The 21,862-nt window shown below is 35.6% G+C and overlaps 1 protein-coding gene across 5 annotated transcripts in view; it reads right to left on the minus strand.

Annotated features, from left to right (window-relative positions):
• Nucleotides 1–3,568: 3,568 nt before the first annotated feature.
• Nucleotides 3,569–21,862, minus strand: part of LOC306887703 (zinc finger protein 385D-like) — a 107,112-nt gene continuing 88,818 nt past the window's right edge. For 3 of the 5 annotated variants that reach the window (XM_079445668.1, XM_079445664.1, XM_079445666.1), the window contains 4 exons: nucleotides 11,661–11,927; nucleotides 9,460–9,635; nucleotides 7,146–7,247; nucleotides 3,569–5,372 (listed from right to left, as the gene is read on the minus strand). In XM_079445668.1, coding sequence (XP_079301794.1) covers nucleotides 5,148–5,372; nucleotides 7,146–7,247; nucleotides 9,460–9,635; nucleotides 11,661–11,927 — 770 coding nt within the window. In that variant the 3' untranslated portion in view covers nucleotides 3,569–5,147. The remainder of the gene's footprint in view (nucleotides 5,373–7,145; nucleotides 7,248–9,459; nucleotides 9,636–11,660; nucleotides 11,928–21,862) is intronic. The other 2 variants (XM_079445665.1, XM_079445667.1) reach the window with 1 other exon arrangement.

Below are 21,862 nucleotides of genomic sequence, written 5' to 3' on the forward strand. Positions count from 1 at the left end.
CTATCCATCTTGCTTAAAAAGAAACTTCAGCTCGCTTATTTCGACCTGTAATTGTCTTTGGTCATATCAGGTGCACCAGTGACAGATAACATAATCTGGAGTGTGCTAATGTTTCAAACAATGCCTAAAATCCAAAAGAGCCCAGCTGGAAACACTGTTGACATGAGCCATAAAATCGCAAGCACAAGATGTGCTTCATGCCAGCTTCAGTCTCTCTTGGCATGGCAGCAGGGATGAAGACGGGCCCGACGTACTTAGCAGGCTCCGCTATAAACCTGCAGGAATAAAGAGAACTCGCTCCTCTTGGACTAGAATGCTAATTACTGCATTTGTCACGATCAGGAATCAAAGCGGCGCACAGGCGACCGGAGCGCTTGAATTTCCCCGCTCGTCCTCCGAGGATCGTCATGTTCCATTAGTCTTCTTTAGATCTCCCCCCAGGCACTTGAAGAGAAGTGTGAGTCTTCGAGTGCTGAGTAAAGTGTTCTACGGTGTGCCGGGAGGGTATGAAAAATGGATTTCTGGAAATAAATCCACATTGTGAATGACGTCCTGAACACACGCGGCCTTCTCAACACATCTCGTGATTCAAATGCATTATGAACGCTTTCAAAATAGCGTTAGCATTCATTTATGGATCGATGTTGAAACGAGTACATTTTTCCATGACCACATTTCAGAGAGTCTGTCAGCGTTATTAAAGGAATAGTTCACCAAGAAATGAACATTCTGTCATCATTTACTCAAACTCGTGTCTTCGCAAACTGCTTTATGTGGACACAAATGAAGGGCTAGTGAAACTACATAGGCAGCATGCTTTTAAGGCAGCAAAATTGAACCTAATTTGTTCACCATTTTTAATATTCTACATATGCATTAAGATGACTCTCCTCATGTGAAGCACATGGCAGACTCAACTCACAGTTGATTTCAAATCATTTTTCGAGTTGCTAATCTAACAATGAAGTGTTATAAGAAGCTTCAGAATACACAGAAATACAAAGATACATACAAGCACACAAATATTGGATAATTGTTCACGATAAAATAATTGTCAAAAAAAAAACTACATGCACTGATCATTTTTGGTATTAAATTATATGTATCATTAGACAGTAAATAAATATATTTTCTAACCTTTTGTCCACTTCTTTTAACAAAAACATGTAACATTACCTTTCTTTTGGACTTTCTATTGAAAATATGTATCATATTTCCAAAACAATTAAAACAATATGAAGCAGCCCAACTGTGTGCAACATAATACGAAATGTAAGCAGCAAATTATTATATTAGAATGATTTCTGAAGGATCATGTGACACTGAAGCCTGGGGTAATGATGCTAAAAATTCATTAAAATTAATTACATTTTAAAATATATTTTAAAAGAACAAAGTAATTGTACATTATAATAATATTTCAGAATTTTACTGTATTATTATTCAAATAAAGGCGGCCTTGATGAGCACAAGAGACTTGTTTAAAAAATAAATTATATATATATATATATATATATTGTTTCTCAATGGCTCTGATGTTTTCATTATCGAAAGGAAAAGTCATACAGGTCAAAATCTGAATATTCCATCCACAGTATTCTTTTTTTAAATTCAGCAATGGTCTAAAAAACAACAACCACGAAAAAAATCCAGATAATTGGAATCTGATTTGGCTCTTTGGATAAAATACAGCCTGTCTTCTCATTGAACTGACCTTCCGCTCAAACAGAACATATCGACTCCTACATGCAGATGTTCACCATTATGTTTTGAGAGACAGCGAGACCACGCCAGCATTTCACTCTCCTCTAGCATTATCGTTCGCTCTTCAGACCGCTGGCTCCGTCGCTCCTGGACCGGCGCACCTGCCGCTTTTCAACACGGATCAAGTCATAGCATGGATTTATGTAAGAGGTTTCAAGAAAGTTCACGAGAAAGTCCACAGAGAGTATGGGTTATTCAGCCCCGCGTCTGCTGACTTATGAGCTTTTGACAAATGTGACTCATACAGGAATGCCAGAAAGTGAAATTGATGGCAGTGGCGTTTCATAACGCATACAGAACCTCCTGGAAACCAGCGCTTGTTTAAAAACACAGGCTTTTTATAGGCACTTTTGTTTTGTTTTGAAAAGAGGTAAATTGTAGTTGTGCTGATTAACAACTGCTAGTGTGACTCACTTTTACCGGCTCGTGCACCAAAACAAGCAAAGTCGAGATAATTGGCGTGCATTTTTTTTCTCAATGCAATCCATTAAAGCAATAGTTCACCCTCGAAACGATCATTTTGTCATATATAATCACCCTCGGGCCGTTTCAACCCTGCATTTTCTTTCTTCTGTGAAACATGAAAAGAAATGATCTGCAAAATGTCTGAGCTTTGTTTTTCCATACAGTCAAGGTGGACGGTGAGGTCGACGTTTAATGGCAAACGTTGTTGGTTCTCTAGTGTTACATACATGATTGCAAATTCGAAAATGCATAGGAAAAAATGACCCTAACAACCAAATTTTGGGTTTGTTTTCTCACACAAAGTGATCATATGACTTCAGAAGACTTGGAATAAAGGCATGGACTGCTTTTATGAGATTTTTAAAGGTCATCCAAAACTTAAAATGTACTCTTCCATCCAAGATGAAGGTTGTTTGTGTCTTCATCAGATTTGGAGAAATTTACCAGTGGATCCTCTGTAGTGAATGGGTGCCGTCAGAATGAGTATCCAAACAGCTGATAAAAACATCACAAGTAATCCACACCACTCCAGTCCATCAAATAATGTCTTCTGAAGCGAGAAGCAAAAAGCTGTGAAAATAAAGAGGAACAATTCTGACGGCACCCATTCACTGCAGAGGATCCACCAGTGAGCATGAAATGCTACATTTCTCCAAATGTGTTCTCATGAAGAAACAAACTCATCTTTGGATGACCTGAGTGTGAGAACATTTCCAACAAATCTTCTTCTATTTTAAGGGGTTTACGGAAAACAGAAGTTTAGACAGTCTAGTTAGATATCTTATATTTCTACTTATGTTTCAAAGAAGAAAGAAAATACTATGAATTTGGGAAAGCTGAGTAATGTTTTTCAATTTTGAGGAAAATATTTTCAAAATTTTAGCTTCTGCTTACCAAGCTTAATTTATTTGATCAAAAATACAGTAATAACAGCAATTTTGTGAAATATTATTCAAATTTAAAATTTCTGTTTTCTATTTGAATATATTGTAAAATGTAATTTATTCCTGTGAATAAAGCTGAATTTTAGAATTTGTCTTCAGTGTCACATGATCCTTCAGAAATCATTCTAATATGTCGAAAACAGTTTGTTGCTTAATATTTTTTTTTAAATTCATGATTCTTTGAATGAATAGAAACAGCATTTATTTAAAATAAAAATCTTTTGTAGCATTATAAATGGCTTTACTGTCACTTTTAATTTAACGTGTCCTTGTTCAAAAGTATTAATTTCTTAATATATATATATATATATATCTGACACCAAACTTTTGAAGGGTAGTGTGTGTATATACATATGTACATTCTCCATATTTAAGTGAATTTTTTTTTTTTTTTTCAAACAAGCAAGTTAACAAAGCAGGATTCTTTATTTGAAAATGTTTATCGGTTTTCACATTGCAAGAAGAGACAGACAAGCTTTGTGGCCCCAGTAGCTCATGTAATATTCATGAGATGTTTCCAGGGACGACTTCAGGTGAAAGGCCTGCTAACTCTCCCCCGCACACACACACACACTCACAAACACACACGCGCACGCACGCACACACACATTCCTGCACATTTACATATTCATCTGTTTAGCAAACATCCCACTATATTTTTAACCTTGCTTTGACATGAATCAGCAGCATTTTACTTTGGAAATCACCCACTTTTCTCCCCCCAAGTTCTGCTGTACACACACACACACACATTCACAAACAGGTACAACAGGGCTTAATTTGTATTGGAAAAGCTGGATCTGGATCTGGAATTGGACTGCAAACACTGACCATTTTTGGAGGGTCTTAAAACTGTGAAATTAACTTTTATTTGACGTCAGCAGCCTTAACATTCTTAACATCAGAATTAACATGACAATTTTCCTGCTCGAGTGCGATCAGTCACATGACATTTACAGCTCAAGTTATTGGCTGAAATTTAATGTCTCAAACCGGCCAGATCCATCACCAATAACTTATTCCATTATTTCTTAATGGACCCCTTTCACAGATGTATTTCAGAGTAATTAACACTGTAAATCTAGCAAAGGATTTGTTTTTATATTTTCATGTACATTTATAACACTATACTTTACATTTTTACCCCTGCATTAAAGTTTTTTAGTTTTTCTACTTGGAAATTTCACATTTAATTAAATGTGGTACTTGGTGTTTCTTTATTTGTGAAATTTACTTGTGCAATTTATGAGTGAAAATTGTTTCGAAGTCAATTTTTTGAAGAATTGATGGCAAATTTGACATTTCTCTTTTCTGACCAGCATAATTGATCATGTAGATATTTGATATATTAATTTTTTATATGATTATGTTAATGTGATATATGAATAGATATTTCTTCCTCTTTTGTGAAGTCATAGAAATGCTATAATGGATTTTTTTTTCTCTATTGAAGCAAACAGGGACCCAAAAATGATATTTGTTGTAGATTCCATTGACCACTATAGTGCTTATGACTACTTCTGTTTCTGAGAACCACAGAAATGTGAAACGGGTCCATTGACAAATGAAGCACTGCTGACCTCGTTACACTATCAGCTGGAAACAGGAAGGGATCTAGTCATCTAAAGCACTGAAATCAACAACAGAAACACTTAAAGTGCAAAACAGCAGAGAAATACAACTTTCCGATTTCCCCATTATTAACATCTCTGTGTTCCCAAACTCACCTTAAATTTACAAATCAATCTTGTACTCTAAGCAATGATAATGATGAATCATGGTTTACATACAGAAAAACAAAAATCAAATCTCCACCAATACATTTATAGCTTAACGTCAGTGTGTCACATGATAATGATGATGCATAGTTACCTGGTTCGTGTTTTGTCTTTAAATTATTGCGATATCGCACATTGGATCTGGGCATGAGGTGATGGAGGGGTTAATGATCCCCCAGAGGTCATAATTCAAAGGTCAATAAGGGGCAAACAGTACAGGCGTGTGAGCAGTCCTGATTGGTCCCGGTGCAGGGCGGAGCAGCGCGGCGGGAAGGGACTGAGTCTGAAAGAGGGCGGGATTATGGCAGGCACGCAGCGGGAAGGCGGAGCCAATGGCGGCCGCGACAGCTGCCAGGTGAGACGGCATTATCCTGGTGGTCAGCGGTGGACACAGGTCTTTACTGGCTGACATCTTCAACTGCTGGACACAGGACAGATTTTTTAATATTTTGTAAATTAATTTTTTAACTAGTTAAAATAAACAAATAATGAAATCTAAATATTAAAAAAAAAAAAATAGATAATATATATTTCATCCTTGACAAAATTACAAAAGTCATTTTTAAATTTTAAAAAATATTACTATTAAAAATTCATTCAATTCTTAGATTTGAAAAAAAACTTCAATAATGATCAATGAAAATACACACACACACACACACGCACACACACACACACACACACACACGCACGCACACCATATTATAAGTTTAACAAAATAATAAATTTAATAACAATAATAGAAATTCCAAATTATTTTATATGTTCATTTATTAAATGTAATTGCACCATATATATTTAATGTGTTGTTTTTCACAGTGACGTAAATCAATTCTATAATAACTTTCATTTTTTATTTAATTATTAACAATAAAGAATACAAATTATAAATATAAATATAAAAGAAAAGGAAGTATATGCACAAAAAATTTAGGCCAAAGCTCATGTAGATGTATTCCATCAAGTACCACTGATTTAGGATTGAACTCAAAAACATTTTGTACTTGGCACTTTGTACTAATTTTGCCTCAATGGAACAAATCTACATGAGCATCGGCCTATATTGCGTGCAGATTCAATTTCATTAGTAAAATCAGTAGTCAAATGGGTTGTATTTTCAGTTATACCTTACAATGCTATGAAATCACTATTATGCGATTCCGGCGATAGCTCACTATGTTGATGTTGTTCCAGACCCATATGTGGTTGTTCGTTTCCGTGGAACACTAAACAATACAACAACGCTTCAGAGTAACCGCAAGCACCACAACAGTAGTCCACATGACTCATGCGCTATCTTCCAAAACGTCTGAAGTCATATGATAGATTTGGTTTGAGGAACAGACTGAAATTCAGATCACTCACTGAAAATCTCATTTGTGTTCACAGTGAGCTTGACAGATGTCACTATCAGCTGTTGTTGCATGGAACAAAACAGCATCAGCATACGGGTTTGGAACGACATGTGGGCGAGTAAACAATGACAGAATTCTCATTTTTGGGTGAACTATCGCTAAACGGTCAGGATGTGTATAATTCATCAGGATGTGTTATTCGAAAGGAAAAAATTGTTTTGATAAGCGTTCGTCAAAACATAATGGTTTCCTCTGTCTCTGAAATACTTTCTCTGCTGACATACACGAGTGCTGATAGCACACTAATAAACTACATTACTGTTCAAAAGTTTGGGTCAAAAGTGTGATCAAAAGTTATTACAAAAGATTTCTCTTCAAAATAAAAGCTGCTCTTTCTTTCTATTCAGCAAAGAATCTTAAAAAAATGAAGCAGCACAACTGTTTTTAACATTGATAATTGAAGTAAAATTGGAGTAATGATGCTGAAAGTTCAGCTTTGCATCATAGATATAAATTACATTTGACAATATATTCACATAGAAACCAGTTCTGTTAAAGTCCTGGTATGCATTATTTCCACTGAACAGTTCTCCATCTGAAATGTGTCACATTGTGAAATTTAAATTTATTGTGAAATCATTTCATGTGTTTTTTATTAAATATGGCTTCACTCCATCATGCAACATCTGATTTTGAAACAGTCTGGGCTGACAGCATTATTTTTGCACCACTAGCAACACAAAACAGAACTACCTTTATTGTTTTCCATTTCTATTGAAATGAACAGGGTTGCTTAATAACATATTTCTCCAGGTATTGTTAAGGAAGCAGGAACCTACTGTCTGTTTGGTGGCTCCTCTTTGGGGTTTGGTGTAAGGACTGAACTTGGGTTTGGCTGGTTTCCCTGCAGCTCTGTCTTTATGGCGTCTGCTGCTGATATGCTGACGATACAAACACAGAATGTGACACAGATGTGATGAGCTGACAGACACAGTTTACAGATTCTATAACAGCGTTTAATGCTGTTATGAACTTTTCATACCAAATTAAAATACAATTTGCACTGCAGATTATTTGCCACAAGCATTTATAGCAAAACAATCCACTGCTATTAGCGGTACCAAAGCAGAATATCCCATCCTTTATTATTTATTTAGACTGTATGATGATGAATGTATGATTTTGATTTATTTATGTTTCACTATGATTTTTTTTTTTAATATTGTTTAATATTGCATGGATGGTGGGTATCTACATCCTCCACAAAATTACAGAAATCATTTTTATATCAACATATATCTACACAACTAATTAAAGTAATTATTTTCCTTTTTTAAAAAACTTACTTAAAATATTAAAATAAAAATATTTACATCTATCTATCTATCTATCTATCTATCTATCTATCTATCTATCTATCTATCTATCTATCTATCTATCTATCTATCTATCTATCTATCTATCTATCTATCTATCTATCTATCTATCTATCTATCTCTCTGTCTGTCTGTCTGTCTGTCTGTCTGTCTGTCTGTCTATCTATCTATCTCTGTCTGTCTGTCTGTCTGTCTGTCTGTCTGTCTGTCTGTCTGTCTGTCTGTCTGTCTGTCTGTCTGTCTGTCTATCTATCTATCTATCTATCTATCTATCTATCTATCTATCTATCTATCTATCTATCTATCTATCTCTGTCTGTCTGTCTATCTATCTATCTCTGTCTGTCTGTCTGTCTGTCTGTCTGTCTGTCTGTCTGTCTGTCTATCTATCTATCTATCTATCTATCTATCTATCTATCTATCTATCTATCTATCTATCTATCTCTGTCTGTCTGTCTGTCTGTCTGTCTGTCTGTCTGTCTGTCTGTCTGTCTGTCTATCTATCTATCTATCTATCTATCTCTGTCTGTCTGTCTATCTATCTATCTCTGTCTGTCTGTCTGTCTGTCTGTCTGTCTATCTATCTCTGTCTGTCTGTCTGTCTGTCTGTCTGTCTGTCTGTCTGTCTGTCTATCTATCTATCTATCTATCTATCTATCTCTGTCTGTCTATCTATCTATCTATCTATCTCTGTCTGTCTGTCTGTCTATCTATCTATCTATCTATCTATCTATCTATCTATCTATCTATCTATCTATCTATCTATCTATCTATCTATCTATCTATCTATCTATCTCTGTCTGTCTGTCTGTCTATCCATCCATCCATCCATCCATCCATCCATCCATCTACATGCTGTATATATGTATATGAAGAGTTTATTTGCAAAAACAGATAACTCCGTTTTTTTAAATTGTCAAAAAACATGTTTTTATTATGTTATCATTTTTGTATTGTGTTTTATTGTGTTAAGGTCATCGGACACTGAGTTCGAAATTTTCGCACGTTAAAAAATAAATACGACCTCACGTTGTGTCAATCACGTTTACACACTGCCTCCAAAACTTTCATCCGTCATAAAATTTTTTGGATCAGGTTCGATTTTCTGCGTTTTCGCATCTGTAGCATGCATTTTGATAAGAAAGGATGACAAATACGAAAAAATGCAAAAACGCACGCAAAACTTTCGGACTCAGTGTGCAGTGGCCTTTAGTTAGCTGTTTTATTCATTATTTTTTAACCTAGTCAAAATAACCCAACTGTAGTTTAATTGAGATTAATTGGAAAGCACAATGAAAAAACATGATTTCTGAGAATTGTTAAAAACGGAGTTATCTGTTTTTGCAAATTAACTCTTCATATAGGCCTATATATAAATAATATGAATTAATACTTACTGTATACTTTCGTTTATTACATGCATCTTTCTTCAAAAAGCTATTTTTTACTTTTTAATCTTTCCATCTCCATAAAATAACCACTATTTAACCACTGTTTTAAAGCAGGTACTGTACATCTAAAATAGGCAATTATTACTATTATTTTAGTAAAAGAGTAAACAATATTTCACTAAATCTTAAAAATCTTAAACTCTTCCAGTAGAGTGACAACATTAGAATTACATTATAAATGAAATCTCACAAGTAAAATCTGTAGTCAAGTGAGATTTTGACATTATTTTACTGAAATCCATGCCTTTGATGCTTCCTACGTAATGCTCTCGCATCATGCTGCGCTTTCGCTTTCACAGTGACAGTCGAATGAGGTTTGGCACTCACCTGCTTGAGCTGCGTCTCTGAATTGACGTGCACGTCGCAGGTTTCACAGTGGAATGTCTTGTACTGCAGGCCCGTGTCTACTTTAGTGGGTGCAGCCAGCTTGCTCTTGGCCCTGGGGAAGGATTTGATGGAGCCGATCCCACTCCGAGCCTCCAGCATGGTTTTGTGTTTAGTGCCTGAGGAACAAAACATGGCAGGTTCAAAACATTTATCATCTTAATGATACGCATTCGCCAGAGAAAATAAAACCGTGAGGGCTGGACGGCGTCTTTAGTGCTAATGCATCACATTTCAAAGTCAATTGCTGTATATGTATTAGAACTAAGTATAAACTAACCATCAAAAGAGACGTGACTGAATTTACGGTTCTCATTGATCTTAAACTTATTGAAAGGTCTTTGCTTTAATACTTGGAAAAAAAAAATTGGTTTCAGTATTTTTATGATTCATTTTCTCCATAAGCATCCTTCAAAAGTTCCAAACCATGAACCAAATCAAGCAGCTCCACATCACATTTATCTGAAGCAAAAAAGAATTCCAGAACAGGCAGTCAGTACGATTTCTAATGCTTTTAAAAGAAGTCTCTTCTGTTCACCAAGGCTCGATTTATTCGACCAAAACTAATTTTTATGTAAACTTATTAGTCTGAAAAATGTCCTCACAACCCAACTTGCCAAAAATCATAACCGAGGTGCAGTATCTTGCTGTAGTATTTAAGTATTTTAGTACTTTGAGTTTTTTAAAGGGGTCATCGGATGCCCATTTTACACAAGTTGATATGATTATTTAGGGTCTTAATGAAAAGTCTATAACATACTTTGGTTAAAATTTCTCAATGGTAGTGTAAACAACACCTTTTTTACCCTGTCAAAATCAGCTCTGTTATCAGCACGCTGTTCTAGTTCATGTTGCTTTAAATGCTAATGAGCTCTGCTGACTCCGCCCCTCTCTTCCGTGGAGTGACGAGCAGACCATAGATATGTGTAGATTCCCTATTCAACCGCTCCAGATACGTCAGCCATCTCGCATTCACCATAATAATCAATGAATATTCAAAGATATACAAGCGTATAACTTGCTGTTGTAGACGCGCACAGTCAATGCGCTCAAAGATTCGCAGACCGTTCCAAAAATGGCGGATGGCTTACGTATTGCGGCCCATAGAAACAGTCCATAATGAGGCATCTAGGTATATATATCTAGGGAGCATATTAAACTTCAGCCGCGAAACTGGCTAACTAGCATATTATTAGGAAAGGCGATTTGCAAAGATTCATAAAAACCCTTATACTTACTTCTTCTGTAGATAAAGCTGGATCACGAATGATTCGTGCGAACAATGGGGTGTTGGTCTTGGTCTGAAGTACTTAAGGAAATGTGCCAAAAGGATCGGGGTGATTCTGTAGCTAGAAGCCCGTAGTGTGGGGTGTCTCTATACTTCACACTATGTATTTCTATAAAGTCAGGTATGCATCTTTTACTCGTAGATTTATCTTTGAGAATTTGATGTTTTGTATTGATATGATTTGATATCTCTGAATTGGCTATGTAATTGGCATAACACATACAGTATTTACCTGACTGATACATTTGATCTTATTCTGTTTTACTCTGTAATTATTGACTCTAGTAGATTACGTTGTATCCTTGTTAGAGACATGAGCACCTGAATGAATGAGTAAATATAAAGTAAAGAGTTAACTAGAATAATCAAATATCAGTAGAATACTAATTAGAAATAGACAAGCAATCAATTTGCATTTTAACCTAAATACGAGGTCATAATAAAATGGAGTCAGATTAGAATTGAACTTAAATTAAAGAACTGCACAGGAAACCTTCATCCACCATTGGATACCTTCTTTGGGCCAAATGTGTGGACCTTACAGATGTGTACACACACTTCCAACACACTTCCAACTAATAAAGTGAATTTTGCATCCGATGACCCCTTTAAATGTCTTTTTTAAACTCTTTGACTCACAGTTTCTAATAAAGAAGCTGTTCATTACAGTAATGTAATTTTTTTACCATGACAAGATCACTGTAATCTTGAGTGACTTATTGCTTTCATAAAACTGCAGCAACAACAATATGATAAAAGGCCCTTTTTTAAAGGCTGGTTCTTCAGTTCTGTTGTCTTGCATGTGTCAGGGTAATTCAGAAAAGCCTCAGTGCAGGCGCTCTGAGAAGCTGCTCACCGCTGTTATGTGCCTCTAGCTGTGACGCCGAGTTGACGGCCACCTTACAGAGGGAGCAGTAGAGCAGACGCAGCGCTTTCTCATCCTCCGTCTCTGGAATGACTTCTGGGTCGTTCTCCTCCGGTTCAGGCGGGTTGGGCGTGATGGAGCGGCCGTCCTCCCCTCCTGACACTGAGGTAGACTCTGGCTCTGTGGGCTCCACACCGGGGCCGGACCCTGGGGCAAAAGAGGGTGATGAAGGGGCCACAGGTGCTCCAGGACTCCCACCTGTAAAAGACAAATGACCTGTGATAGTGCTTTAGTGTTTATACCGTAGCAGATCTAGTTTAAAATAATAGTCTAATAAGAGTCTTTTGTTTTGATCTCATGTGTTTCATAATGTGAAGCTGTTCTTGTAGTGATGCCAGACTCATCATTCATATATTACGAATAATTGTTTGGTTTCCATTTATCAAGGTCCAAATATAAAGAGAAAATAATTGAAATTAAGTACCTTTCATTTTTAAAGTACTTCATTTTATAGATTATACAAAGATATATTATACAAAAACATCGTTGCTCAATTTCCAGCATAAACCACACACACACACACACACACACACACACACACATACAAAACTAAAAACAACTAATTATTAGTTCATACTTAATAAAATATTAAAATAAAATAATTTATTACTATGTAAAAATAAATCTAAAATCTAAAAAGCAAACAATAACTCGTAATTTATTATGAATAACTATTTAGTTTGTATCCATCAAGGTTTAAATATAAAGAGAAAATTATGTACTAACTAGACTCTTGATTCAAATATTGTTGGACAATTTAGTCCTGCATAACTAACAAAATGCACTGCAATACAAAGTGTAATTTTAATAATAAATAATAATTTATTAAAATCTAAATAATTTATTAAAATGCAATATAAAATCTAATTAAAACTATTTTAAAAATATAATAACTTAATAAAATGTCAAAATTAAATTATTACAAAATTTAATTATTAAATTAGATAAATATTTGATAAACACATGCCTATTTTTCTGAACTGAAGCACTGCACCGAAAGCTATTGAGGCGCATTTAAATACAAGTCAGAATTTTCTAATTATACACACATTATATTGTCCACTGGATGGATGAGTATTGGATTGTGTTTTGGATGAATAAATATGCAGCAGGCACACATAAACACGAACCCTGATGTCACGGATGACTTGTCGACCTCTAAAAGCTCCTTCGTTGCCATTGTCAATAATATATGAGCACATTATTCCATCAAACGGCACTCTCGCGTTCTGGCTGCGAGTTTTTCCTTGAGTGTTGGACTTATTGTTTTGATTTGAAGACTTCCTTTATTTGCGCTGGAAAATAACTGTGTCAAATATTGAGATCGATGGCGCCACACGCCAGTATTACCTAATGTGGTCGAGACTGAAATTAATTGCACCGAATAAGATAAACTGCTGCTGATTTTCCCCAGATGAGGTGTGCTTTTGGCAGGACGCTCTGATCAATGTCTGAGGGGTCTGAACTCTTTGTACAGTAATAACACAGAGGCTCTCTTCATTTCAGACCCTGGGGACTCAATCGATACCGAATTATGTTGTTCTATTTTGGTGACCCCTTAAGTAGAGTCTCTTATTTATCCCAGAGCTCCTCTTTGGATCATCTGTAAAAGAAAAGAGGCATGAATGCAACCGAACATCTTGCTCAAACTAAGACCAATTAGTTAACCCTAGGGCTTCAACAAATGGTTATTTTGAATGAAATTAATCTAATGATTATTAGAATGAATAATCAACAAATTGATTATTGCACTGAATAATCAGTAAACTTTCGACGTTCGTAATCAGTATCAATTCATTAAAGTATAGAGTTCACATTCTACGCATTCATATATACATAGAGCTGCTGTAATTCTAACTTTAGTGACACTGGCGTCGTTTTTTCATGGTTAATACTGTAAAGTTGATTGCTTTTTAACAGTCTATTGTATAACGTGCTATTACAAATGTGACATGACTAAAGCTAACAATAAATTACATTTTTTACCTATTAAATTGTGTTTTTATTAATGTCTACACCTACCCCAACCCTAAACCTACCCCTACAATAATGCAAAAACAGTAATTATTGTTGTACAGTGTGACAAAAATGACCAGTGTTGGGGAGAAACTAGTTACATGTAATGGCGTTACGTAATTTAATTACAAAATAAATGTAACCGTAATCAGTTACAGTTACTAAGAAAAAATGTGTAATTAAATTACAGTTACTAATGAAAATGTTAATGATTACAAAGGGGGTTACGTCTGAATTTTTGCACATATCCGCATACTGTCACACCCGATGGACTGTTTTTGTTGCGTTTTCCCTCCCCATGTGCTCCGTGACCTAGTGTCTCCCTCTCGTTGATTATGTTCATTTAATTCCATCTGTGTTCCCCTTGTTTCCCTCTCTGGAAAATAATGGCGCAGAGTATGGTTTCGTTTACTAGAAGTACAATTTCTTTTGCAAAACTATCATCATATTATATACAAACAGACACAAATGTTTCAAAAAGACACCAATTCAGGAGTTTAGTACACAGAATACGACATACTTATTAGATAACTGTTTTTCCCCCAAAGCATTGTTAGATGCCATTTCCTGTGGTTACGCAAAGATTTGATTTTAACTATTATTTTTTGTTATGATTTTAACTGCATTTAACTTCAGATCAATCTCAAAGTAAAAAGCAGTACTAAATGATTTTGTGGTGGACGTGTTCAATTATTATCAACTGATGAAGGATTTTGTAAGTCGAGTGTTAAATAATACCGTAAGGTTAACCCTGTATGGTGTAAATGTTTGAAAACAGTAAAATATTTTTTTTTTTTAAATAATCAAAAGCAATCAGTTACATTACTTTAATATAGTAATTGAAAAAGTTAAGGGGGGTAACCTGTAATCTGTAACATTTCCAAAGTGACCTTCCCAACACTGGAAATGATGCTATATTGATTGTGCATGCCCAGTAGAGGAATCTGTATACCATCTAGGCTTAACCCCTACATGTCTCATAAGGGTGTCTTCTTCTGGGAGGACTGAAATACAGTCTTGCTCTACAGAGCCACACTGGTCAAACCACATTACTGCAGGCACTTACATTAGGTCATATGAGATCAAACGATTATTCAACTACTAAAATAATTTGTAGACAATTTTTATTATTGTGGACCGTATCAATTACTTTTGCCTAATCGTTTCAGCTCTAGTTAACCCTATATAATTCTGCACATATAGTTTTGGAGCCCAAAGTCCTTCATCCGTGTTGAAAGGTTTACCAGCTGGCTAAAGGAGATTAGCTTGTTGAGCCGTGGACATCGCCAGCTCCGATGGCAAAAAGAGCCGTTTCTCTTCCACCAGAGAAGCATCATTAACCATGACGGCTCGCCACAGAGAACTTCATTTACACTCCAGTTTCTATTAAATCTGCAGTGGCGGCCACACGGACACTTCAGTCGAGCTTGACCACTGTGAGTAAGAGCTGGGAACTCAACCAGAGACAACAGGAAACCAAAAGAGCTCTTCTCAAAGCTCTACAGATGAGGGTTCGGACCGGGACAAAATGGTTGTAACAGTCAACCAGTAAGCCAACTAACTATAAGCCTACTACATGTTAACGGCAGAGATGGGTAGATTACTTACAAATTGTTGTCTGGTACTGATTATAAATTACACGATACAAATTGTAGTCATTAATGTAATCTAGATTATGTATTCTAGGTTATGTATTCTGACTACTTTTGGATTACTTTTAGATTACCTTTGACCAAACTTGTTTACTTGAGATTATTGTTATTAAAAAAGCCAAAGAGAAATAAAAGATGTTCCATTCTTTGTTATCAACATCATGAAATGCAACCCTAGGGTTTCCCAAACTGGGGTAAATGAAAAAACTGCAGGAGTTCATGAAAAGCTAAAAATGAGTAAAATATATATTTTTAAAATAAGAACACAATAAAACACTTGAACTACTTAATTTGAAATATTTTATTTGTTTACCTGCATTTCACATCAGAGAACACGCAAATATGTTGCCAAATTATTGAAATGTTAAATTAACCCTACTTGAAGATTTAAAGTGGTTCGACAGACAAAAAATAAAGAAAGAAACAAACATGAAAACAGCAATCATATGTTAAAATCTTACAGGTGTCATTTGTTAACATTAATTAAAGCAGTAATGCACTAATGCATCATACTCTAACAATGAGCAATATATATATATATATTTAAATGTTATTTCACAGTCGATTAACTAATGTTAATAGTATTTTGCTGTGAAAATATGTATTAAATACTCAAACATCTTTGAGAGAGAACACAAAGTTTTGCGAGGGAACGCAAACATCTTTGCGAGAGAACACAAAGTTTTGCGAGGGAACGCAAACATCTTTGCGAGAGAACACAAAGTTTTGCGAGGGAACGCAAACGTCTTTGCGAGAGAACACAAAGTTTTGCGAGGGAACGCAAACGTCTTTGCGAGAGAACACAAAGTTTTGCGAGGGAACGCAAACGTCTTTGCGAGAGAACGCAAAGTTTTGTGAGGGAATTGCGAGAGAACGCAAAGTTTTGTGAGGGAACGCAAACGTCTTTGCGAGAGAACGCAAAGTTTTGTGAGGGAACGCAAACGTCTTTGCGAGAGAACGCAAAGTTTTGTGAGGGAACGCAAACGTCTTTGCGAGAGAACGCAAAGTTTTGTGAGGGAACGCAAACGTCTTTGCGAGAGAACGCAAAGTTTTGTGAGGGAACGCAAACGTCTTTGCGAGAGAACGCAAAGTTTTGTGAGGGAACGCAAACATCTTTGCGAGAGAACGCAAAGTTTTGTGAGGGAACGCAAACATCTTTGCGAGAGAACGCAAAGTTTTGTGAGGGAACGCAAACATCTTTGCGAGAGAATGGAAAGTTTTGCGAGGGAACGCAAAAGATTTGAAAAATATTTTTTCCTCCCATCCCAAATTTTTTCCTCCCATCCCGAATTTTTTCCTCCCACCCCGAAATCTTTCCACCACCATGAGCTCTAAGGGGCTCCGTAAATATGTATGTTTCATTTGAGCTTTATTTCAATTATCTTTAAATAGTTTTAGTACTTGTTTAGTAAATGCACATTTGGTGCAAAGATGTGTGTGAAGGAGCATATTATCTGGAAAGAATTATGTCCTATTTTAAGTATAATGTTGAATCACAGGGAATTTCACCAATTATGAATCACATTCCACTTAATGATTCCAGTTCCATAATGACTATTTTATTACTTTTGAGGAAAACCCTCAAATAAATAGTTCTGATTATATACTAAACAAACACTACACTATTTGTGGTAACATTTCAAACAAGAACTAACTTGTCTTTTTGGCTGACTCATTAAAAAGAACCGGTTCAAAAGAGTCATTTGTTTATGAATCAGATTACACCGGTTCTACAGTATGTTCCTTACTGTGTGCAACCGGTGAGGATAATGCAAATAATAAAGACTGAATATACAACAGCACTGTTCTTCATAACAAAACTGCCAAACTGTGTGGATACATGTACTGTATCTTGTGAACAGACCAAGCAATTTAGATAATATTTTCCATCCAGCTTTACTCTTTCAGTGAAGAGGTAATTTAAAACCGCTCCACTTACAATTAATCAATTTACCGCTAACGTCAAAAAGCCCACAAAGTCATTTGCTGTTTATGGGGAGATTCACCTTGAACGACAGATAAAGAGTAAATGAGGTGAGCGGCGGCGCTGACCTGAACATTAGCCTCATTTTCATCTACCATCAGGAGGCTCGGATCACAAGCGGCCGACTCTACAGGAAGTCTGGCACATCCCAAACTACGACGTGTGATCAATTTGAGCAGCATTTGTGTGTGAAAATAAGTCATTAAAGGGTAATTTGTGAGAGTACAGGCTGCTTTGATTGTCTGTCAGTGTGCTGGTGATCTATAGAGTCTGCTGTGACCTGTGAGGCCAAAGAAGGAGAAACGCACTCTGATAGAACATCAGAGAAGGAAAAAGACAAAGAGATCAATGGTTCCTCATTAATGACCGGAATGGCCTCGATTAATCTGCTCTATCAAGGTGCTGAAGGTGGCAGAACAGATCTGGGTCAATCCATCTAGTTCATTTTTATGTCACCAATCATATTCCGAAGCCCTAAAATGTATGGAAAGACACTTTTTGGACACACTTGAAATATCTGAATGCACGTTCACAAAATATCACAATGACACTTTTTTTTCTTAAATGCTAAAATGCAATGACATTCATACATTTTGAAATTGTGGCTAAAGATCCTTAATACTCTTTTTCCTTATGACTTATTTAAACTTATATAGACTTTATATAAAGACTTATATTTAACTTACTTGGGGGTGGTTTCCCCGGATAGGGATTAGATTAAGCCTGGACTAGGTCTTTGTTAAATTAGGGCATTTAAGTAGCTTTTACAAACACGCCTTACAAAAAAGCGTTACTTGTGTGCACTTTAAGACCAAACAATGGCACTGATGTATTTTTAGATATGTCAGTGCAGGCTTTTATTTTACATTTATTTTAGTCTAGGACTAGTCTTAAGCCCTGTTTGCGAAACCGCCCCTTGATGTACTAAAATAACTAAAACTAAAATAAAAACTATATAGATATATTTATAAATATTAAATAAGTAAATAAGTAAATTCACAAAAAGTGTAATAATAAATTAAAATATTAATAATTTTTATACGTAAAAAATATATTGCATGCTGTCTGATAAAATGACAGAAATTAGTTTGAAATGAACGACTTTTCAAAATATGAATCTTTAAAATATGTATTAATAAGTATGATTATTAATTACGATAGATAATAATTAAATAATACATTTTAGAATAATTTGATAATGAAATCATACCAATTATGAAATAATATACATCTCATTTTCTCAAGTAACCCAATAAAGAATGATGTATAACCCAAAGAAAGAGAGCTGCTCGTTCCATCAGATCCTTTCCGGTCCCGCCGATGTGCCCAAATGCTCTGCCAATCTCTGCTCTTTAATTACGGGGGCAGTAATAAGCGCACGTCTCCATAATCCTTCCACCCTTGTTATTATACCAACTAATCAGAAAGTTCCCTTGAGTTCTGATTACATTTTCACCATGATTCTGGATTAAGGCCTCTAATTATAATGATTACGCCCCATTATGAATCACACTGACTTGTGAAATCAGTCCCCGAGGGCCACACGCTCCTGTCAGACCTCTGTTTTTTTATTAATTGCCCCAAATATCTCATTTAGAAATTCTCCATATTTTATAGAGAGTAATAGCTGCTGTGAAACACCAGTGAGGAGGTCATTTGTGCTGCTGCCAGAACGCCGCGACACGACAGCTTTCTACTGACAGCCAATCAGCCTGTCCACACTGCGTGACACAACACATTCACAGCCAATCAGAAGAGATTTGATGCTTCATGTACAGTTCAGAGTTAAAAAAAAAAAAAGAAATTAACAGTTTTATTTAGCAAGGATGCATAAATGCATTAACAGCCACCTCCAGCATGTTTGATAATTTTCACAAAAACTTCATGCCCCCAGAATATTTTGTTGCATTAATATCTGAACATGCAATATGTCAAAAGAAAGAACAGAGCCTCTGCTTTCAAACCTATTTTACTATTTTTATCAACACTAGAATTTGGATAAGTTTCATAAAAAAGTAACATTTTGAACAAAAAGCTGGGGTTGGATTCAAAACAATAATCAAAACAAAGATCACTTCCATTAATTATTATTTTACATATGCATCTGTTTACATATGTGATTGTTTTTTTTTTCTGCTTCTTTTTTTTATTTATTACAGTTTTTACAACACTATGAATAACACTATTGTTTTCAACATGTATAATAATCAGAAATGTTTGTTGAGCAGCAAATCAGTATATTAGTATGATTTCTGAAGGATCATGTGACACTGAAGACTGGAGTAATGATGCTGAAAATACAGCTTTGCATCACAGAAATAAATTACATTTTACCATATATTCAAATAGAAACCAGTTATTTTAAATTGTAATAATATTTAAAATTTTTACTGTATTTTTGATCAAATAAATGCAGCCTCGGTGAGCAGAAGAGACTTCAAGCTTCTAGTTCTGTCTCGGCAGAAGCATCATCATCTCTAGCAGGCTGTAAGTGTGTGTTCTTAAGGCTTTTTTCCAGTTCAGTGCCTGATGAAAGGCTGAGCGCTGCAGACAGGGAAAGGATATCAGGTTTGCTGATGACTGAACAGTTGGAGTTTGCAAATCTCTCTCTTCTTGAAATAAATTTGTATTGCCCTTTCTCAAACTTTTTGGATTCTTCTGTATTTTTCCCCTATAACTTTCTCCAATCTTAGTTTATACTATTTATACTGACTGTAAGGCAGTCCCTACTTGTGCAGTTTTGTTTGGTGATGCAGAAATTACACACTTCACCTTTAACTATCAACTCTGTCTCAGATGTTTCTTATAAAATGCCTCAGGGGAAATAAAAATGAAAGCAAATGAGCCACGAAGAAAGAGTATAATGCTATGAAATGAATGCGGATAGCAGCTTAGATCATTTGATGAGAAATGGTTTTGTTTATGTTGAGATCTCTGACTTTTGATGGCTTAACTTTGGTATCTTGGAAAATCTGAACTAGGGTTAATATAGTTAAAATTAAAATTAAAACCATAAAAAACATTTTCAGTGCTTGTAATAAACATTTTAACTAATTAAAATCAGAAAATATTAAAATATTAATAAAAAACTATAATCAGGGTTTCTGAAGGTTTTATGAAGTTAAAGACCTTTTAAGTCAATAAAAAAATCTTAAGGCATAAATCTGTTTGCTCCCAACCACTGGAAATAATTGATCACTCTGCAAAAATCTTGTTCCTTAGTATTTTTGTCTTGTTTTCTTGTGCAAATGTCTAAAGATTCTTAAATCAAGCTAAATGTACTTGAGAAGCAAAATGATAAAATGATTTATACACCATTGACAGATATTTATTATTGCTTTAAACTCAATTAATTCATTTTGCATCATAGGTAAATGTATCTTGATTTAAGGATGTATAGAAATTTGCATTGGAAAACAAGACAAAAATCCAGAAGATAATCATTTTTAGCAATGCATGCAACATTTTTTATGATTTTGAGACTTTCTGTCTGATTACGACCTTTGTAAGACTTGTAGAAGCCCTGTATCTCAACCATATCTGAACACAGTCGGAGACATTGTCGACATCTCTTCTAAAAACTGACACATGTAAGACCCCAGGGCTCTTTTTCTCAGGAGAAACGTCTGAGCAGCATCAGATTTGCAGGTGATATTTCACGCAGCGTACGGTTTTAGAGACCCGAGAGCTCCGTAATCCAGCCCTGAAGCACGTGAAAGCGTCTCCTCTTCTCTCTTCCCTGACTCGTGTTTTCTGCCTGCATTGTGCAGCTGTCTGAGCTGGCGTCCCTCCCCTGACAAGCTGCTCTTTAATAGCTAATATCAGGGTACATTTCCTGCGGCACTGGACTGGAACAGAGAGATGGAGGCGACTCTGTCACACACACGCTCGCACGCACGCAGCTGCTGACTCATCTCCTCATCTACAGCGGCTCTCTCTCGGCCCTCTGCCCATCTCGGGCATCACATCAAAGGACCGTACTCTCTCTCTGCCTCAGATAGCGGCCATTTGTGCTGCTGCTGTCTCACTGATTAGATGTCATTTTCAGCTCTGACAATTTCTTACTTTTGTTCCATTTTTTAAATTTGTACACGTCTGTGGCACCGCTAGATCTGGAGGTGCTGTAGTGTCTTTTTTTCTAGCCTCAAATGTTTTAGATGCACCAGGGAAAAGAAAGTAAGCCTTTCAATAATGGTTTACTTAGTAATTATTTCTACAAAGTTACTACTACTACTAAAAATGTAAACCATTTTTCCAGGTACAAAATGTACACCTAAACAAAACAAGCCCTGCAGCGAATGCATGCAAACACAGGACAGCATTGTATATGCATGCAAGTTTTGTCTTTTGTTGCTGCCTAAAGTTTTACAGTATTCATTTTTGTGAAGTACTGTACTATTTTAGTATAATATATTGTGTAATTATACATATATACAGTATGTGTGCATAAATATTATATGCTATACTATTAATGTAAATAC

The sequence above is a fragment of the Barbus barbus genome, assembly GCF_936440315.1.
Source record: "Barbus barbus genome assembly, chromosome: 21".
Lineage (NCBI taxonomy): Eukaryota > Metazoa > Chordata > Actinopteri > Cypriniformes > Cyprinidae > Barbus > Barbus barbus.